At 37.6% G+C, this 22,139-nt stretch overlaps 1 protein-coding gene across 3 annotated transcripts; it reads left to right on the forward strand.

The window, feature by feature from the left end:
* The first annotated feature begins 1,688 nt into the window (after positions 1-1,688).
* On the forward strand, positions 1,689-20,174 carry clta (clathrin, light chain A). 3 transcript variants are annotated; one of them, XM_088341512.1, is made up of 7 exons: positions 1,689-1,986; positions 4,871-4,899; positions 7,443-7,560; positions 8,898-9,009; positions 10,644-10,697; positions 15,377-15,412; positions 19,448-20,174. In XM_088341512.1, exons 1-7 carry the CDS (start codon positions 1,809-1,811, stop codon positions 19,617-19,619), a joined length of 699 nt encoding a protein of 232 aa, XP_088197638.1. In that variant the 5' UTR covers positions 1,689-1,808; the 3' UTR covers positions 19,620-20,174. The 3 variants fall into 3 exon arrangements, with proteins under 3 accessions (XP_088197638.1, XP_088197639.1, XP_088197640.1); XM_088341513.1 differs by lacking the exon at positions 15,377-15,412; XM_088341514.1 differs by lacking the exons at positions 10,644-10,697; positions 15,377-15,412 and having other exon boundaries at positions 1,690-1,986.
* The last annotated feature ends 1,965 nt before the right edge of the window (positions 20,175-22,139 follow it).

The raw sequence follows: 22,139 nt of genomic DNA on the forward strand, positions 1-22,139 counted from the left end.
TCCAAATGTGGTTGTGAAGAAATATTGAAGGTTGACAAAAACCTTCATTTTTGTGTGAAAATGAAAAGTTTTATTCGTCCTTCCCTATCGGTTTTAATCCAATATGGCGGCCGTTTGGAAAGTCACGTGACCCCTGGGGAGCCCCGATAGTGGTTTTGTTTACATGTCTAATGTTGGTCCAAATTTAGCTCATAGAAAGTACCCTTGAAAAGAAAGCATTTCTACAACCTTCACTTTTCAATAAAAAGTATTTTGTACAAAACCTTGACGTCATTTTACGTCGTTTTCAACCATTTTTCGCTGAGCGGATTTATTCCCCGTTTATTACAACGTCACCAATTAAAAAAACAAACACTAAATCCATCAATGGTATAACAATACTCTTAAAATAAAATTAATTGTGTAATATTCGTTTTGACAGGCTTCGGAATGAATTTTTTAATCTTTTTTTTTTCTTCATTGAATTTGTGTGAATCCCGCGTCAGGGCGGGTATTCATATGTGATTGGACAATTTGTGAAGCAGCGCTTCTTTGATTGGTTTTTGGTTCCATCAATCACTATACCTTTCTATTCTCTGCTCGTCCATTTTCGTTAGAAACACCCAATTATACAACAAATAAAATAACATTACCCTAAAAATGATAGTATTGATTATTTAAGATTTTATTTTGAGAGGCTGTGGACGAATTTGTTTTACTATTTCCTTTTTTAATGTATTTTATTAAACTTGTGACAGGTCATGAGTCCTGCTAAGGGGCGGGTATCCATATCTGATTGGACAATGTTTGAGAAAGAGCTTCTCTTATTGGTGCCTAGTCCCATCAGTCACTGTTAATAGCTTTGCATTTGCGTTAAATAGCAACTCTAAATAGAATAGAATAGAATATACCTTTATTGTCATTGTTACAAATGGGCTAACATATTGTGACAACGAAATTGGGCATGACACTTCAGTTTTAAAACAAATGAAATAACATGTTTTTTTAAATAAAGTAGTAATTATTAAGATTGGACACACGCCTAGCTTTTGTTATTAAAGTTGTGACGGGACACAAGTCCTGCCTGAAAACGGGCATTCGTATCTGATTGGACAGTGTTTGTGGTAGCGCTTTTTTGGTTGGATGTCTCTCCCATCAATCACTATTTATAGCGTTCCGTTTTCTGCTCGTCTATTTCCGTTAAAAGCGACACAAAAGTGTTTAACAAAGAAATAGCATGCCTTTTTAGATTATATTAATAATAATTTAATATTAAAATTGGACACATTCATATTTTTTTTTTTTTTCTTCATTAAAGTTGTGACAGGTCACGAGTCCAGCGTCAGGGCGGGCACTCCTATCTGATTGGATAATGTTTGGAGCAATGCTTCTCTGATTGGTTCTTTGGCTCATCGTTAATTATGTATAGCTTTCCATTTGTCGTTAAAAATGGAACTTTAAACTGTACAACGAAAAAAATAAAATTAGTTTGTAAATAAAAGTAGGAGTAATGTGACATTGAGGTGCGATATGTGATATATGTTTTATATTAATTAAAAATATTATTTTCATTAATTCATTACAGTTGTGACAGGTCACGAGTCCTGCTTCAGGGCGGGCAATTATATCTGATTGGACAATGTATGAGCCAGCCCTACTTTGATTGGTTTATTGTCCCGTCAAATATTACTTATAGCCTCCCATTGGCTGCTCCCCCGTTTCCGTTAGTCTCCAAGCTTTTTTTTCTCCCCCCTCCTTTCGTGTCCTTCCCTCGCAGCTAATCGCTCTTTGGTCGCTTTCTCCACCTGCGCCGAACAAATTTTCGCAACATGGACGATTTCGACATGCTTAACTCACCGGCGGCCGGCAACGGCGTGGCTTCGGACGAGGACCCCGCTGCGGCGTTTTTAGCCCAGCAGGAGAGCGAAATCGCAGGCATCGAAAACGACGAAGGCTTCAGCATCCTCGACGGCGGGGAGGTCCCTTCGTCGCTGGCACATTCCAACGGTAATGTCACCTATTCCTAAAGAACGACAATAAAGAGTATTTGTTACTCACAAAATGACAATTTGTTGGTTGTATATTCCTATGTCCATTTTGGCTAGCGGTGCTAAGCTAGCCCGGGTGACAACTTGTATTGACCAATAGAGTCTTGGCAATTAAAAATATGACGTATTTCCTGTCAAAAATAGGGTATAAGTGTCAACTTCCGGCTTTGTTATGGATATTGGGTGCTGTTACACCAGTGGTGTCAAACATGCGGCTCGCGGAACGGATCAGGCATGGCAAGAATTTTAATCCAGCCCGCGAAAATACACTGAGAGAAGCACAAGAGAAAAATGACCTGCCGTTTGAAATATGTCCACAGGATATAGTTCTGTCTGTCTCTCTTTCTCTGTCGCTGTCTCTGTGTCGCTGTCTCTGTGTCTCTGTCTTGCTGTGTCTCTCTTGCTCTGTATCTCTCTCTCGCTCTGTGTCTCTGTCTCGCCCTCTCTCTCTCTCTCTCCCTCTCTGTCTCCCTCTGTGTCGCTCTATTGCGCTTTCTCTCTCATTCTTTCTTTCTCTTTCTTTCCTTTTTCTTTCACTATTGCTTTCTTTTTAATCTACTAGTCCTGTCCCTGTGACATATTGTTTCCTCCTTATGGCCCCTCATCTTAAGAGTTTGACACCCCTGGTTTACATGCAATAATTGAAATATTGCCAGTATTCCGATGATGTGAAGCCATGTTAAAGCGCTCAATAATCTTTATAAGTCAAGTCAAGTCAAGTCAAGTCATTTATTTTTGTATAGCCCTAAATCACGAAGAGTCTCAAAGGGCTTCACAGATTGTTACACTATATTACACAGACTATTGTCAACCGACAAGAGGAGTAGGTTATTCGTATGCAATAGAGTAGAGGTGAGGTTTAAGTTTAGATTTAAACATTTCCACTGAGGTTGCAGATCGGATCTCAGGGGGAAGAGCATTCCACAGCACCGGTGCCCGGATGGAGAACGCTCTCGAACCAGCAGAAGACTTCTTTGCTCTCGGGATCACCAGAAGACCGGCACTCTCAGATCGTAGGCTTCGGACCGGGACATAGCGGCAGATCAAATCTGAAAGATAAGAGGGAGCAAGTCCATGTATGATTTTGTACAGTACTAAGAGAACTTTGAAGTCACATCTTTGGCTAACTGGGAGCCAATGCAGGTTAGCCAAAATCGGTGTTATGTGATCGTACTTTTTTGTCCTAGTTAAAAGCCTCGCTGCGGCATTTTGTACTAGCTGAAGAGACTTGATTCTGGACTTCGGGAGACCGGAAAGTAGTGCATTACAGTAGTCGAGACGGGAGGTAACAAATGCATGAATTATTGTTTCCGCATCAGACTGAGACAGTATTGAACGGATTTTAGCAATGTTGCGAAGATGGAAGAAGGCAGTTCTAGTAATTTGCTAAGGGGACAGTGTGTATTTTCTGACCACTAGATGTCGCTGCATTGTGTCGTGATACTGGAAACGAGTGCTAAAAAAGCTCACGGAAGCATGCAAACTACACATATGTCAACGCCCTCAAGGGTGGGCTCCTATTATGTAAATTAAGTTTCTCGGTGCGTTTTTATGATTTCGTAATGCACAACAAAATATGAAGTAAAAATATTTACTTTTGCAGCAACAAATAAAGTAGGCTATGAAATACAAAAATACACTTTCGTCTTCTTTAACGGTAAAGAAAAAATCCCTTGGATTTATACGTACAGTATTTTCCTCTTTTGTCTTCCATATTGAACTCAATCATTACCCAACCATTATAAAGCCTTTCAAGTCAAGTCTTGTTTATTTTAATAGCCCTTAATCACAGAGTCTCAAAGGGCTGCACAGACCACAAGTTATTGCAAACTACAGACCATTATGACACCATCCCCCGATCTACAACCTACATGAGGGCAAGGAAAAACTCAAAAACCTCAAGTCAAGTCATGTTTATTTGTTTGGTCCTTAATCTCAAGGAGTCTCAAAGGGCTGCACAGACCACAGATTATTGCAAACCACAAACTATTATGACACCATACCCTGATCTAAAACCTACATGAGAGCAAGGAAAAACTCAAAAACCTCAAGTCATGTATATTCGTTTGGCCTTCAATCTCAAGGAGTCTCAAAAGGCTGCACAGACCAGATTATTGCAAACTACAAACTATTATGAAACCATCACCTGATCTAAAACCGACATGAGGGCAAGGAAAAACTCAAAAACCTCAGTCAAGTCATGTTTATTTGTTTGGCCCTCAATCTCAAGGAGTCTCAAAAGGCTGCACAGACCACAGATTATTGCAAACCACAAACTATTATGAAACCATCACCTGATCTAAAACCGACATGAGGGCAAGGAAAAACTCAAAAACTTCAAGTCAAGTCCTGTTTATTTGTGACTCCCTTAACCACAAAGAGTCTCAAAGGGTTGCACAGACCACAAGTTATTGCAAAACACAAACTATTATGACACCATCCCCTGATCTAAAACCTACATGAGGGCAAGTGATGCAGATATTGTCAAGATGAAATATAGGTTATTTTTATCCTATAGCGTGTTTTAAACAAGTGTGACGCATTGTTAAAGCAGAATGGCAGAATTCATGTCAGTTTATAGTAGCCCACTGACACAAAAAATGATATATAGGAACAGCTCAAAATGCCACCAAGTATCTGCTAGCAGCAAGATAGCGATGATACTATATATATTGTCGTCAAAGTCAACCAACTATTCTTTAGATCTGCGCAGGATTTCTTTGTTTGAAAGTACTGGAGAAATTGTCCTTGAAAGTGCTTGAATTTGACCCTATACATAAATACCATGCACAGTTTTTATTTCTTGATGGTTCCTAACTGAAGGTTTTATTCTATCCATGTAGATGGCGCCGTCAACGGAGAATTCCACGGGGTAAGTATTATTTTGTAATGGCTTAAGTATCTTTGTTGAGAGCCTACTTGCTTCTAGAATCTTCCCAATTTCCGTTTGCTGTGCTGCCATTGCAACATTGCTGCCTTTTGCACTGTCAGGACTTTTTATGCCTGTAGGAGGAGAAAACGCTAAAAACTGAGTTTTTTTCAAGAGAATATCCGTTTGGAGTCGAAAGAAAGCTAGAAATACATCAACAACTTTTAGGTTCATGATCTGTTTGAAAAGAAAATGTTTAAACAATAATTCCCAGCAACAGTTTAATGTTCTGTTGCTTAAACAATCAGGATGCGTTTTTATGGTAATTGATGACTGTTGCTCAGGAGGTCATGCAAAATTAATCCTTTTGGGTAATTATTTTGTTAGGATTTTGGATTTTAGGATGCTTTTTCGAGAGGAAACACAACAGAAATACTTAATCAGATATATATATATATATATATATATATATATATATATATATATATATATATATATATATATATATATATATATATACCGTAATAGCTTATTCAGTGATGCGGCCAATTTATGTAATTTTTCTAACAGCCCCCAGCGGCGCTCGAGTACAAAAGGTAAGATTTAGACCGGTGGAATATATGCGCCGAGGAAGACTGCAACTTCTTAGCTTGTGCACATATTAAAATAGCGTAGATATATCCTCACGGTTTACCGTGGCTTCTACAAGTACGGTATTTTTTTTTTTTTTTTAACAGACCCGTTTACCGTGTTGCTAGTAGCGTTTTGCTACCCTTCACAGGCACGGTTTGGGATGAAAGTTATATTATAATTAAAGCTTTGAAAACTCTCTCGGTGTACCGCCTTTCTTTGTAAATATGTGTAACCGATGTATAATATGTATTTGCACCTGTATATTTTTGTAATGTATTTATTTGAGACACTTATTCTGATATGTTTTGCGAATTAAAAAAGAGGGGCGGAGCAAACGTGGGCTGACGGGAAGTGGGGTAAAGGTGAGTGAGACCTGTTGTCGCGGTGGACAATAGTGGATATATATTTTTCCCACCCTTACCTTTGGAAATATAGACTTTTTTTCCTTGGATTACTTTCAACGGGACCCGGACTCTGCAGGTCTGCATCAAACCTTAAGTACCGGTATCATTTTCCATTCATTTTGCCGGCTGTGCTTTTTGGACTGTGTACTTTATATTCAATTACAATCGCGGGATTCAAAGCCAGGTTTGGGCTAATTTTGTGATTGTGTTACATGTTTTAATGTGGGCGCATGCGGCTTATATACAGGCGCGGCTTGTGTAAGTACAAAATTGGTATTCCTCCTAAAATGTGGTGGGTGTGGATTATAATCGGGCGGCTCTATAGTCCGGAATTTACGGTATATATATATATATATATATGAGAGAGACAGAGGTTTAGATACAGATATATGCTTAACAATTAACCATACTTTCCTGTGTGGAGTTTTCATGTTCTCCCTGTGCTTGCATGGGTTTCCTCCAACGTTCCAAAAACATGCATGTCAGGTTAATTTGCCGGTCCAAATTGTCCCTAGGTGTGAATGAGCGAGTGAGTTGTCTGTCTCTGTGTGTCCCCTGCCTACTCCCGAGGATGGCTGGGATGGGCTCCAGCACCTCCGCGACCCTACTGAGGATAAGCGTTGCAGATAATGGTTGGATGCATATCTATTAACAGCAATAATACCTGAAATGAGCAAAGGTTATCAACTACTTGAACCAAAAACTGTTTTAAAGAGTTGTAACTGTTTTCAAATAGATTTAACTATATTTTGATCTTGTTTTGCTCGCAAATGAACAACAATAATACTTCAAATGAGCAAAAACTTCTAGAAAAGGTTTTTGCTATATTTCTATCTCGGTTTTCTTGAATGATAACAGTAATACTGAAAATGAGCAGAAATAACTTGAAACATAATGTGGAAGATAACAAATGTTTTATTTTCGTACTGTATTTTTATCTTTTGTATTCTAGAAAAATAACATTTATAATAAACCTTAGAATAAGCAAAAAACAGTTGCAGTGGAACCCAAAAATGATTTACTGTACTAAGTTTAGATTTTTTTTTCTTTTTCTTGTATTTGTAGAAAAATAACAAGAATAATACTTCAAACGATCAGCCAGTGGAGATTTCTTTTCCCACATTTTACCCTTTTTTAGTTTTTTTTTAGTTTTTTATCTTTTTATTAAAAATATGAATACATTTGGCAATATGTTTATTTCATCCATTTTAATATTATATTTGAAGTCCATCTGAAGTTCATTTGTTTGTTGAAGCTCTTATATTTCCCTATACAACCTCACGAGCAGATAAGTATATAAAACAAAACAAAAACGATAATCTGCCGCCCCCTACTGATATGGATGAATGTTACACGTACTCTGCTTATCACTGGGAGAAAACCAGCATACTGAACAACGGCATGCTTTTTTTTGCAAAGAGAAAATTGGGAAATTTCTAGAAAAACACTTAAGTGTTGGTCGGAGTGTGTTAAATTGTATGAAGTATCGGTTCATACGGCGTTTCTCAGGAACCCAACGGACCATCCGACGCCTATGCAGCCATTTCGAATGCCGACCGCCTGCAGGCAGAACCCGAGAGTCTTCGCAAATGGAGGGAGGAGCAAAAGGAGAGGTTGGAGATCCTCGGTAGGTTCAGAAGAGTGCATTTCGTACTGTCAATTCTGGTGCGGATAAATTCAAGGAAAACCTGATGCCCGTATTTCCAGATTTTAAGCCGTTTTTTTCGAGTTGATTTTTGTCACCGATTTCCTTTTTGCGTTCCCTTTCTTACTAACTTTTGTGGGACCCATTACTATCGGCAAAAAGGCAATAAAACACACTGAATTACGATGAAACGAGATGTGGTAATTCTCTATCGTGTGCGAAATGAATATTTTAGTGTGGGAGCAGGTGACTAATTCTCGGGTATATTTTCCCTATCGGGATGAAAAGTGTAACGTCATATATTGTTAATGCCCCGATAATTATTGTGTACCCCTCCTTAGTGAGTAACTAGTGTTGGCATCAAAGTTTTTTTTTTTCATGTCGTAGTAGCAATATTTGGTCTCCTCAATTTGTCACGTGCGCTAGGAATGGGAGAGCTTAAGATCAGTCTCATGGCTCAGTCATATATTCTGTTATCAGCCCGATAATTATTGTGTACCCATCCTTAGTTAGTAACTAGGTTTGGCATCTGTTTTTTTTTTCATGTCGTCGTAGCAATATTTGGTCTCCTCAATTTGTCACGTGCGCTAGGAATGGGAGAGCTTTAGATCAGTCTCATGGGTCAGTCATATATTCTGTTATTGGCCTGATAATTATTGTGTACCCCTTCTTATTACTATGTTTGGCATCTGTTTTTTTTTTTCATGTCGTAGTAGCAGTATTTGGTTTCCTCAATTTGCCACGTGCGCTAGGAATGGGAGAGCTTAAGATCAGTCTCATGGCTCAGTCATATATTCTGTTATCAGCCCGATAATTATTGTGTACCCATCCTTAGTTAGTAACTAGGTTTGGCATCTGTTTTTTTTTTTGTTTTTTTTTTTCCATGTCATAGTAGCAATATTTGGTCTCCTCAATTTTTCACGTGCGCTAGGAATGGGAGAGCTTAAGATCAGTCTCATGGCTCAGTCATATATTCTGTTATCGCCCCGATAATTATTGTGTACCCCTCCTTAGTTAGAAACTAGGTTTGGCATCTGTTTTTTTTTTCATGTTGTAGTAGCAGTATTTGGTTTCCTCAATTTGCCACGTGCGCTAGGAATGGGAGAGCTTAAGATCAGTCTCATGGCTCAGTCATGTATTCTGTTATCAGCCCGATAATTATTGTGTACCCCTTCTTAGTAACTAGGTTTGGCATCTGTTTTTTTTTTTTCATGTCGTCGTAGCAATATTTGGTCTCCTCAATTTGTCACGTGCGCTAGGAATGGGAGAGTTTAAGATCAGGTTTAAGTGGGGTTTTTTTTTGTACGCTTCCTGTCTAGATGATAACTCTCGCAAGCAGGAGTCCGAGTGGAAGTCCAAGGCCAAGGTGGAACTGGAGGAGTGGCACGCCAGACAAAATGAACAACTGGAGAAAACCAAAGCCAATAACAGGTGCTGCCTTCTAAAAATTTCAAGAAAATATTGGTTTACTTCATCACACTTCTGATTCATACTTGTTCCAGCGTCATTTTGAAGACAAGAACCTTTGTCCTCTTAAAAACAAAATATGACATGAGTTCACTTCAAACTGCCACCGCTAGATGGCGGCAGAAGTTTTTGACAACAAGAACATGTTTGTCCAACTTCTATTTTCTAAAAAGTAATCAGGAAGTCAATATTTTCGATACAGGGTCCTAAACACACTCGGATTAAAAAAAAAAAAAAGTTTCTGAGTGTAATCAGCCAGTTGGACAACAAAATAAACTTATTTTAGTACATTATTTAAAGCAACAGTGCGCGAATATTTGCATGCTTTCCTCAAGTTTTGCTATTATAGATGTATTAAAAAAATTGAGTAACAACGGCAGTTGTTCAGTCTTAAATCTTGTAATTCATTTTGATACTTAAAGGGACATTGTGTATTATTTAGCACCTCCTAGTGTTAAAAACTTGATTTGAACAATATGCAAAAATAGACATTTTTAAAATATTCACAGGTTATGGAATATATCATTTATGTAATAGGAGGAGTTAACATGATTGTCGGCCATTTTGCTTCTACAGGTACCCCCAAAAATCTGTCTTTTTTCCCTTTTTATCTTGTTTTTCACCATTCTTTTTTTTCTTTTTCCTTTTTATTTCTCTTTTATTTTTTTCTATTGTCCCCTTTTCCTATGATATAAATATGCAATTTTCTTTAAAAAAATACTCATGGATTTGTTATTTTACATTAGTTTTACGTAATTCGTGGAGCAGACATGATTGTCGGCCATCTTGCTTCTAAGGGTGCCCCCAGAAACCAAATACCTGTTAGTTTGTTTTTTTCCTGAGCTTTTTCTTTTTTTTTCATTTGAATTTATTCACTCTAATTTTGTTTTTCATTTTCTCTTCCTTTTGCCACTTTTCTTTTCTTTTATAATTGTCGGCCATCTTGCTTCTACGGGTGCCCCCAGAAACCAAATCCCTGTTAGTTTGTCATTTACCTGAGCTTTTTCTTTTTTCGTATGAATTTATTTACTCTAATTGTGTTTTTAATTTCCTCTTCCTGTTACCACTTTTTCCCTTTTCTTTTATAATTGTAATTGTCGGCCATCTTGCTTCTACGGGTGCCCCCAGAAACCAAATCCCTGTTAGTTAGTTTTTTTTTCCTGAGCTTTTTCTTTTTTCGTTTTTTCGTTTGAATTTGTTTACTCTTTTCATTTTCTCTTCCTGTTACCACTTTTTCCCTTTTTCTATTATAATTGTTGGCCATCTTGCTGCTACGGGAACCCCAAAAAACTTTGTAAAAGGTTTGTGAAAATGGAAAAAAAAAGCTGTTTGGAGCCTCTGTGGTTTGTATTCCTCTTCTAGTTGCGCTACACAGTGACATCTAGTGGTCAAATATTACACAGTGTCCCTTTAGATACATCCGTGCTCTTAACAACAATCACATTAACATGACTCGTGTGTCGTTCCGGAATAACCCGAATTTCTCTTAACCGATCTGTTTTTTCCTGCATTATACTTGTCTCTCTTCATTCTTTTTTCCATTCTCTCTTTTCTTCTGCCCTCACGCCGCTCGGTTTTTGGGGTGGCCCTTTGTCCAGGGTGCTGGACCAAGACTTCTACAAGCAACCCTTCTCTGAACTCATTGGTTATGTGTATGTGGCACCCACTAACGACCTCATTTTCCTTTTTTTTTCACTCACAATCCAAAAATGTGGTATTTCCATCATCTCATTGGTTTGCTGTCGTGGTTTTGTATTATTCCAGTTTGGGTCTTTTGGATATTTTGTTTGTCGGCATGTCACAAGTTAAAATCGCGCTTCTTACATTTTTGTTTTTGTTTGTTGTTGTTTTTTTATTCATTCCCCTCAAAATCTGCTTGCTTAGGAATGAAATTGCATCCCCCCCACGCTCTACTATTTTTTAAGTAGTGTATTGAAGCAGTCGTGTCAAAGGCTCAGTGTGGATTATAGTGACCCTTAGTGGTACTTTTCGGTACTTTTTCATACTTATAACTCATTTTTTTTTGTATAGCCCTTAATCACAAGGAGTCTCAAAGGGCTGCACAGACTATTGTAAACTACAGACTATTGTAAGACCATCCCCTGATCTAAAGCCTACATGAGGGCAAAGGAAAACTCAAAACCTCAACATGAGGAAAATAAAGAAACCTGGAGAAAGTCGTTAGCTGGTATTTATTAGCATGTACTCGTTGTTCATTTTCCTTGATTTTGAGTACTTCGTAGGACCTTTGTCTTACATTTCAGTACTTTTACAGCCTACCTAGTATTTTTTTCATACATTTTAGTTTGTCATCATACTTACCAGTGCTTTTTAATGGATAATAATACTTGCATTTCATTTTTTTGATTACTTTGTAGTATTTTTTTCGGTTCTTTTTCATACTTTTAACCAGTTTTCTTTGTTCCTTTTTCCTCGATTTTAAGTACTTTGTAGTACCTTTTCTTACATTTTAGTACTTTTACATCCTACCTAGTATTTTTTCATACATTTCAGTTTGTCATCATACTTATCAGTGCTTTTTAATGGATAATAATACTTGCATTTCATTTTTTTGATTACTTTGTAGTATTTTTTCGGTTCTTTTTCATACTTTTAACCAGTTTTCTTTGTTCCTTTTTCCTCGATTTTAAGTACTTTGTTGTACCCTTTCTTACATTTTAGTACTTTTACATCCTACCTAGTATTTTTTCATACATTTCAGTTTGTCATCATACTTATCAGTGCTTTTTAATGGATAATAATACTTGCATTTCATTTTTTTGATTACTTTGTAGTATTTTTTCGGTTCTTTTTCATACTTTTAACCAGTTTTCTTTGTCCCTTTTTCCTCGATTTTAAGTACTTTGTTGTACCCTTTCTTACATTGTAGTACTTTTACATCCTACCTAGTATTTTTTCATACATTTCAGTTTGTCATCATACTTATCAGTGCTTTTTAATGGATAATAATACTTGCATTTCATTTTTTTGATTACTTTGTAGTATTTTTTCGGTTCTTTTTCATACTTTTAACCAGTTTTCTTTGTTCCTTTTTCCTCGATTTTAAGTACTTTGTTGTACCCTTTCTTACATTTTAGTACTTTTACATCCTACCTAGTATTTTTTTTTTTTTTTTTTTTCAGTTTGTCATCATACTTATCAGTGCTTTTTAATGGATAATAATACTTGCATTTCATTTTTTTTATTACTTTTTAGTATTTTTTCGGTCCTTTTTCATACTTTTAACTAGTTTTATTTGTTGCCTTTTCCTCGATTTTTAGTACTTTGTAGTACCTTTTCTTACATTTTAGTACTTTTACATCCTACCTAGTATTTTTTTAAAACATTTCAGTTTGTCATCATACTTATCAGTGCTTTTCAATGCATGATAATACTTATAGAGCACGTTTGCCACTTATTTGCATTTCATTTTTTATTACTTTTTAGTATTTTTGGGTACTTTTCCATACATTTCACTAGTTTGTTTTCTCTTTCCAGGGTTTTAATACTTTTTAGTACCTCTCTAAGTACTTTTTATCCTTTTCAGTACGATTCATACTCCATGTAATAGTTGTTTCTCTTCGTCCTTTTCAGTACTCCTCAGTACTTTTTCATACTTTTCACTACATTTTTTTTACTTTTCCTAGTAGTATCATTTCATACTTCATGTGATTGTACATTTAGAAATTCTTAAGATTTTTTAATACTTTTTCAGCATGTTTTTTTCTTTTTCCTGGTTTTTATGTACTGTAGATTTCCTTTTCATATTTTTCGTTACTTTTTTATACATTTCAGTTCATTTTCATGCTTTTCAATATGTTTTAATACTTCTGTATATTAGTCAGTTATTTGCATTTCATTTTGTTGTACTTTTAAGTACTTCGTACTTTTCATTCATTTTTCTTTACTCTTTCCATGGTTTTCGGTACTTTTTATACCCTTCCATACCCATCAGTACTTTTTATACTTTTAAGTACTTCTCAGTGAATTTCATATTCTTCAGTACTTTTTTGTATTTCTTTTGGGTTTTTTTTTTTTTATCCTTGCAGTACTTTTTCATACTTTTCACTACATTTCTTTTAGTTTTACTGTGATTTGTAGTACAATTTCCTAATTTTATGTACTTTTTTGGGTACCTTTTGCATTTCTTTTGAAATCTTTTCATACTTTTGTTCTTTTCAGTATTTTGTTGTACTGTTGACTTCCTTTTCATGTTTTTTTTATAATTTTTAACTGTTAGTACATCTCAGTAGTTTTTCATACTTTTCACTACATTTTTTTTACTTTACTATGCTTAATATTCTTAATTTTCTGTACATTTTTTGGTTCTTTGCATTTTGAAATATTGTCTTTGTTCTTTTCAATATTTTGTCGTACTGTTGACTTCCTTTTCGTGGTTTTTATAATTTTCAACTTTTTCAAACGTGTTAGTACTTCTCAGTAGGTTTTCATACTTTACACTACTTTTTTCCATATTTTTCAATAGTATTTTGTTAAACTCATTGTTTTTTACTTCGTTGCCCATGAGGTACTATGAGTTTGACACCCTCTTTAAAAATTCAATTTAGAACACTATGCAAGTTCCTGGTGAGTGTTCTATTCTACTTCCCTCATATCCTGGGAGTATGAATAAATAGAACACAGAGACAATGGCAGTACTTTGAACCGCATTCCTCATTAATGGGTGCCGAAGATGTCGACACGACTGCTTCAAACAGGACCTGCCTGATAGCCAGTTCAACCGGTGATTCTTCCGCTTTTATGCTTTGATGGCCTTTTTCAACCTGCATTGTGCCGCACATCCAAAAAAACAGGTCACGGCACTGCATAGCAATAAATCGTTTTTTATTACCGTAAATCCCGGACGCAGAGCGCACCTGAATTAAAGCGGCATTCGCAAATTCCAGGAAGAAATTGCAGCGGATTTTAAGCCACACTCGTGAAAAAATGAAATCCTTTACATTGATTTGTTTATATGAAATTAGCGGGGAATTGTCTAATAAAGCGAGGAAACACGTGCCGGGATTAAGACACTGGTTTGTTGACTTTCTCCTCAGTTGTCAGTCTTAATCGCCAAAAGCACCAGTCGAAATTAAGTTGGCTTTAACAAATGGTAAGTGGTCTGCATTTATATTGCACTTACCCATTCTCACACACACACACTCACACACCAATAGGGAGTCAGCCTTGCAAGGCGCCTACCTGCTAATGCCCCCAATTAGGGGTTCAGTGTCTTGCCCAAGGATACTTCGACACATAACATGGAGGAGCCGGGAATCGAACCTGTGACCTCTTGATCCCGAGACGAGCGCGCTACCTGCTGAGGTAATGCCGCAAAACATTCTCAAAACAAATTGAACGTACTGTACTGACAAGAATTCAGAGGCCTTTACAATCGCATCAGCTTGCTGAGCCATGCGACGAATATTAAGCTCTCCCATCCCTTGCACACATGACAAAGTGATAGAGACGAGGTATGGCTACTACTTAGTTTATAAAAATAAATCATAAATAGATGCTTCAGTGATTGGTGACGTTGGAGAGAAAAACACTAAATTACAATGAAGATGTAAGATGAGATGTAGTCCCTCTAAGGTGGGCCACATGAATATTTTGGTATGGCAGCAGGTGACTGGTTTTTGTTTTTTTTTCTATCTGGCTGAAAACTGAAACGTCATGTCGGGCTGTTATCGGTCAGCATGCTAATTATCGCATATCCATCCTTAGTACCCCTCGAAATGTATCTTTTTCTTATGTAGTAGTAGCAATACTACCTCAATCTGACTTTGTCATGTACACAAAGGATGGGAGAGCTTAAAATCAATCGCATGTATACAGGCTGTTGTGATTGTACAGCCTTCTGGATTTTAATCAGTACATTGAGATTCGAGAATGTCGTACTCCTTCGTAATACTTACAACCAATTTAAATGCAATTGACTGCTACGCTCGTTGGTTAAGACTGACAGCTGCTTGAAAAGCCGATATGTTACTTTTCTTTACTAGACATTTCCCCGCTGTTTGTTTTAAATGTAAGAAATTGACGTGATCAAGTTCCTTTTTGTTTGTGCACTTTGTACAAAATAAGTTTCTTCGTTAAATTCGTGCATGTGGCTTTTGATCAGGTGCACTCTGTAGTACGGAGTACACGGTAGTGACTACTACAATATATTGCTGCCGTGTTGCAGGTAAGTACATTTCTCAATCGACCGGTATGCTCAAACATTTGCCTGGAGCTCATTTTTTGCCTGTTTTCGCTTTTTTTTCTCTTCTAAATTCTGACCTGTGAAACTATTTTTTTCCCTTCTTTCTTTTCCTCTGCACCTTTAAAGCACACACATTAATCATCCTTGCTACCGCCTAGAACAGTTAAGTAACAAATCACCAAAATCTCTATTTAAGTTCTTGATTTCCGGGTGTGAGTCGCTTCAAATTTGTGCTTAGTCTAAAGTCAGTTGAGTTGAAACCGTGTTTGTCCTGTGTTTTTTACTTTCTTCCTTGTCTCTATTTTGCTTTGTGAAATTGGTTCATTGAACTTGGAGGTAGACTTTGTTTAAATTTGTATTTGTATCTGGGTCAGGATGTGCAATATCTGAAAATGCAGTTTCTGTGGAAAAGCCCCTAACCTAGGGGTAGTCAAACTAGAACCCGTGGGCCATATATGGCCTTTTAATCTGGCCCTCTTTAAAAAAAATAATAATAATTCTACAAATTACAAACTAAAACAATGTTGTTTGTCCCCAGTTTCCCTTTGTGGCAACATTTCTGTAAAAAAATCTACTTTTCGTCAAACATCATGTACTTTTAACCCTTGTTTATTTGGGTGTTACGTTCCAAAAACAACCAGAACATATATTTTACAGGGTCAATAAATGTGTTTAGCAAAATATACTCTGTACCTGCCCAAGACGCACCACAGGAAGTGGTGCCATGGGAATCCTGGTAGTTAAGGGATCTGTGATTAAAACTCTTACTTACAAAAACTAGTAAACTCTAGTACCGTATTTTCCGCACTATAAGGCGCACCGGGTTATAGGACGCACCCCGAAAAAATAGTTTTTGGTCCTATTTTTGACATACATATGACGCACCGGATTATAAGGCGCTACAATGGGAACGTCGACAAAACAGTCAGATAGTTCAGTCCAACTTATTACCCCCTTAACATTCCCAAAGCTTGCAAAGATGCAAATACGTGTCGTAGACACCTGCAGATGCGGTGTCCGTACGATGTCACTCAAATGCATCATTTCAAATATCATTCGGAAGGTTAAAGTCTTGGGATTCAAGAAATGCCAACCATTCCTTAGTTTCTATTTTCTTTTTCGCTTGCAACTTTACTGTGCATATGACAATAAACACTTGGATTTGAGTTTAATTTAAAAATAGACACTCCATTCCATCCATTATCTGCACCGCTTATCACAGAAACATCGAGTTCAGTCTGAAACAAGATACAGGGACAATATAAAACCCGGAGTAGCTCACCGAAGTCGTTGTGTTCATAATAATGTGCAGCCAATGTCCTCTTATATCCATGAGGGTAGTAAATCCAGGAGAATAAAATATTTACAAATACAGAATAGAAAAAAATGCTTTCTCTATGCCTTCAGCCACGTGCTATACACATTCATCTTTTTCGGCCAATTACAGGCTTTGTTTTGCCGTTTAAGCCAATGCCAGCCTGTAAATGATAAAAAGGATCCGCCCCTTGACCTCCGAATAAGCCAATAGTGATCGATTCAAATGATGATTGACACATTGGTTATAAATAAATCCCAGCATACACCGCGTACTACTTGGCGTTCGGGGAAAATCTTAAGTTAGTTGGAAAACTTTGCGATTTAATATTGTTCCATAAATAAGGCGCACTGTATTATAAGGCGCATAGTCAGCTTTTGAAAAAAAATAAAGGCTTTTAGGTGCGCCTTATAGTGCGGAAAATACGGTATTCTAATATTAAACATGCAACAAGTAACTACTTGATTGTCAAAATGTAATCAGAAGGTAGGGAAGAAAGAGAGACTGTTTTGACTGTGGGCAATCTCAAGCCACTCCCCCCAGGTTGGCGCCCTCTAGGGCAGAAATTAAATGCTGGATTCTGACAACGCGTGCCCTTTGAGTTTTCAGATGCATAGGTTACATTTTGCGCTTGAAGTTTTAACTCTGTTTGGTTTGAAGCAATCCCTGTTGCACCCAGTTACAAATACAGGTAGTAGCGTTGTAGTATTTGGGGTTATCAAGCGTATACTTTATCTTCCCTTTTGTGTTTTTGTCCGGAGTAAGCCTCTGCTGAACCCGTTAACAGTATGAATAGTCGTTCAGTACAGTTCCACGCAAGAAATCCAAATCAGAAATTGTGTAAAAGTACTTTTTATACAAATGGCTAAACTGATTAAGCGGGTTGGTTGCGTTAGTAACTCTGATCTCATACTACTTACTACGTGAAAACACGACCTAGCTACTAAGAATCTCTCTGTAGTTTACTATGCCAGCTTATAGCAAATGGCTATATGAACGTTCTCTTTGAAAAATACATTTAAAAAAAATCAAAATGTTCTTTCTATATGAAAAATGATCAATTTTTTTCAAGCTTTATTGTGACAAACATTAAATACAATTCTTTATGATTAAGTTATCAACTATCACTACTTTGTTTCCTGATTTCTAAGTGATAACTTAATCTAAGAGCCATTATCAATCTCAAAATGGCGCCCTCAAATTCTACTCGGAATACAAATTCCAAGTCTGAAAATGTTCTATCTGGTTTGAAATAAATTATGATTATTGGCTGATTAAGGACTCCTGTAAAATAAATTGGATAACTGATAGTTATGATCAGTTTTATATTAGTGTCTTTGGCTCCCTTGGTGTGCATTATGTCTCACCAATGTAGCCGTTTATGTATAGAAATCACAGGCATATTTTGAGGACTTTAGAACAAATTTATCATTTATTTAGAGACACTAATCATATCAATGTTTTTGCATCCTGGTTATGAAGTTTCCTAGATAATCTCAATATCACTGAGCTACTCATGATGCTCGCCGACCGGTTCTGCTAATAGCTAATCAGTGATGGGTCATCACAATTGCATACCATTGGTAAACTACTCACGATGCTCATCGACCGGTTCTGCTAAAAGCTAATCAGTGATGGGTCATCACAATCGCCTATCACTGGTGAGCTACTCATGATGCTCGCCGACCGGTTCTGCTAATAGCTAATCAGTGATGGGTCATTGTGATTTCTAACCGAAATAAGAAACCAATGACATCATCATCCTAAATGATTTTCTAGAGTGGGGGGAATGCTTTAACTTGGGGTCGAAAACGTCATGAGGAGGGGTGCACTGTAATTTCTTTCCATGAATCACTCCGTGCCCTTATAAGAGGAAGATGTTTGAGTGGTGGAGCCTAATTCAGTCATTCTTTTAATAATTAGTAACTGAAATGAGGATTGACCTGGTAAGCCTTTAAATTTTGTGACCAATTTTCAGGAATTTGGTAATACAAAGCTACTAAATACTAAGGATCTCTCTCTGCCGTTTAGCACGTCAGTTGAGTTAAATAGAATAGAATTGTCTTTATTGTCATTGATATCAACGTTGTGAAACATTGTATGTAAAAAGATTGGACATGGCACTCCAGGGGAAAAATGTGAAAAGATTTTAAAGGGGAAAAAAAAAATATATATATATATATATTTACAACGTAGTGCTTAGAGACTGGCTTATGTTGTAATAATAGTGCAATATTCGTGATAGAGAAAGAATAGTGCATTGGAACAATAGTGCAATGAAAATAAGTGCAATAACATTTAGCAGCAATTAAACCACAATGTGTATATTTTAGTCTCGTGCAATAGTTTGTATTTTCAGTTTCATTTAGCAGCAGCAAGATAAAAAAAACTAAAGTCACCAGATATGTTTTGTTATTTGCAGGGTTCGTATGGGTGCTTAAAATCCTTAAACACTTGAGGATTAATGTTGTGTCTTCAAGTGTGATAAGTGCTTGAATTTAGGGTGAAGTGGTTGTAAATTCTTAAAATTGATGCCATGTTTCGCAGCTATCCTGCGCCCACATTACTCCTGGTGGCTTCACGATGCCATTGCATTTCTTTTTAACGCCACCTCGCGTTAGTTTGTATGGCGTTTTCCTAAAAAGCGCGGGTGAAAAGAGATGGCGGGAGGCTGCCGGTAATAAATGACGGGTAGCAAAAGGAAAATTCAAACGTGGAACTGGAGAATTTGGAACATTCCTTGAAAAGTACTTGAATTTAGCCGTGAAAGGGGTGTACGAACCCTGTCTTTGGCAGCCCTGTTAATCTGTTCATCAGCAGAGGTTTATCCGGTTTTGAATGTCCGTCCCGGCTGACCATTTTCTATCCCGGGCGCCATGCAGGGCGGCCGAAGAAGCCATGATTTCCGACCTGGACGAAAACAATCCCGGCACGGAATGGGAACGAGTGGCTCGCCTCTGCGACTTCAACCCCAAGTCCAGCAAGCAGGCCAAGGACGTGTCCCGCATGCGTTCCGTCCTCATCTCCCTCAAGCAGTCCCCCCTCGTCCGCTAAACCACACGCAAACCGATTTTTTCCCGAGTCTTAGACGTCCCAAACCAGGCTATATCTGTTCCCGACAGGACCGTCGAGTATTTGTTTCTTCCTTCCATGTTTTTTTCCCCACCGAGTCTTTTTGGGGGTGTCCACAAAACCAGCAAATGAAACCGGTCCCATGCTAGTTAGCTTTAGCATTCATCACTTCCTATCCTTCTTTATTTCTGTTTCAGGACCAAATTTGAAAACAATCTGTAGGTGTGTTTTTCAAGTGTTTGTGCTGTGCTGAAACGTGGCATATTGTTTTCAATCTATGCATCTCTCCCTGTCAGGAATCGTCCATGTTGCGTGCGTATGTACGATTTGTTCCCTTATGTACATATGCAGAAGGCAATATATATAAAGAAATAGAAGACAAAATGATGTTAGAGTATCTATAAGTCAACCGTTGTCCGACCACGCATGTCCATTGCCTGATTGTTTCAATGTCAGTAAATGTTGAATCCAAACCGTCGACCTGTGTTTTTCCTCTCACGTTTGTCTTACACAATAAAAGTAAACAATTCAACGATATCAAGTGTGTTTGACACTGCAGTGTAAAACTCCTACCACCTGAGACAACTGGTCAAGTAGAAATGGGCAACTGCACTTCAAATTGGGACGGCAGTAGCTCAGGAGGTGAAGTCGTCGTCTTGGGATGCTTGGGCAAGACACTGAATCCATCATGTAGTAGGGAGTTGCGATGCTATTGGTGTGTGAGTGTGTGTGAAGCACATGTAAAGGCCTTTTGGCAGGTCCTCGTTGACTTGAAAGGCGCTATATAAATGCAGACCATTTAAACATTTTGTTGACAGCAAAAGTTAACTGTAAAACAATATGAATTGACTATCCTATTGCTCTTCCTCTCTATCCCTCTCTCTCTGTCTGATAGCTGACAAGACCTCTCTCAGGTGAGATCAGGTGGCGCTCACCTTATCTTTTTCAAAAAAGCGCCGCCAGATCAGCAGTTTTGGAACAATTCGTATTTAAAGACGCAGGAATCACTGAAAAAGAATTCTACGCTAGTTCCCCAAATGCTTTTACTCGTGATATTACAGTAGGCCGTTGTTACTGTAGATGGGTGCCGAGTTAAGAATTGAAGAAATAATAAAACTGATCAAAGGATGTCCTGATTAATGCCTTAATATGAGACAGGCTGATTTGTACTCATAAAACTAACGCACCGCCTTTGACCTTCGGTAATGGATGACTGATATCGGTATCGGAGACTTTATCTCTCTTGCTCCTACAAACAATCTTCCCTCTCCTTCCCCTCCCCGCTATGCACCCTGTGCCATCTGAACTGATAAGCAACCATGGTCGGAGCCACTAAATCAAGAACATAAGACCAATAGCTCCGCCAACTCACCCTGACATGCCTGTGTAGGTGATATAAATGTTTGTGATTGAGAGATGGCGTAAACGTTCAGACTGGAGACTGATGTATTATCTCTTATTTTAACATAAGATTGGACTCGTGTGTCTTTGAGAGAGCTGAAAAAGCAGGCTAGAGTGGAAGTGATTAGCTCTTATCATAACACTAGTTCGTCAATCCGGCTCTGAAACAGGAGGGCCCACACTTTTCCATTTACATTTAAGTCATGTTGGTTGTATTAATAGTTTATTTGTTTATTGTCAACCCTAAAAAAAACGAAGCTATTAGGGTTCAATTCCTTCCCAGTTGGTTTTTGGTTTAAGTGAAAGGTTAGTCCAGTTAGTTGTGTAGAAATGTTCATGTATTTACTATAAAAGGTTTCAGAGAGCTAGTTTTATTTTAATTTAGAACATTCTTTTTTTAACTGTTTAAAAATGTCTTACGCCAATTTTTAAGCTTTTACAGCAAATGAATATCAGCTCCATCGGCTATCGTAAGTAATTCAACTTGTAAAGCATTTTTCATTATTTGTACCCAATTTAGAAATATATACAGTGAAGAAAAGTAGTATTTGAACACCCTGCTATTTCTCCCACTTAGAAATCATAGAGGGGACTGAAATTTTCCTCGTAGGTGCATGTTCACTGTGAGAGAGATAAACTAAAAAGAAAAATCCAGAAATCACAATGCATGATTTTTTAACGATTTACTAGTGTGATATAGCTGCAAGTAAGTATTTGAACACCTGAGAAAATGAGTGTTAATATTTGGTACAGTAGCCTTTGTTTGCTATTACGAGTTTGCACAAACTGCAGGTGGGATTTTGGCCCACTCCTCCACACAGATCTCAGATCAGTCAGGTTTCTGGGCTGTCGCTGGGAAACACGGCGTTTGAGCTCCCTCCGAAGATTTTCGATTGGGTTCGGGTTTGGAAACTGGCTGGGCTATGCTTGAACCTTGATATGCTTTTTACGGGGCCATTCCTTGGTTTTCCTGGCTGTCGTTAGAAGACTCAGCCACAGCCCGTCTTCAATGCTCAGACTGAGGAAGGTGGTTGGTTCCCAAAATCTCACAATACACGGCCCCAGTCATCCTTTCTTTAATGCAGTGCACTGGTCCTATCC

Source organism: Urocampus carinirostris, chromosome 8 (assembly GCF_059441175.1).
Source record: "Urocampus carinirostris isolate Australia breed hairy pipefish chromosome 8, RoL_Ucar_1.0, whole genome shotgun sequence".
Classification (NCBI taxonomy): Eukaryota; Metazoa; Chordata; class Actinopteri; order Syngnathiformes; family Syngnathidae; genus Urocampus; species Urocampus carinirostris.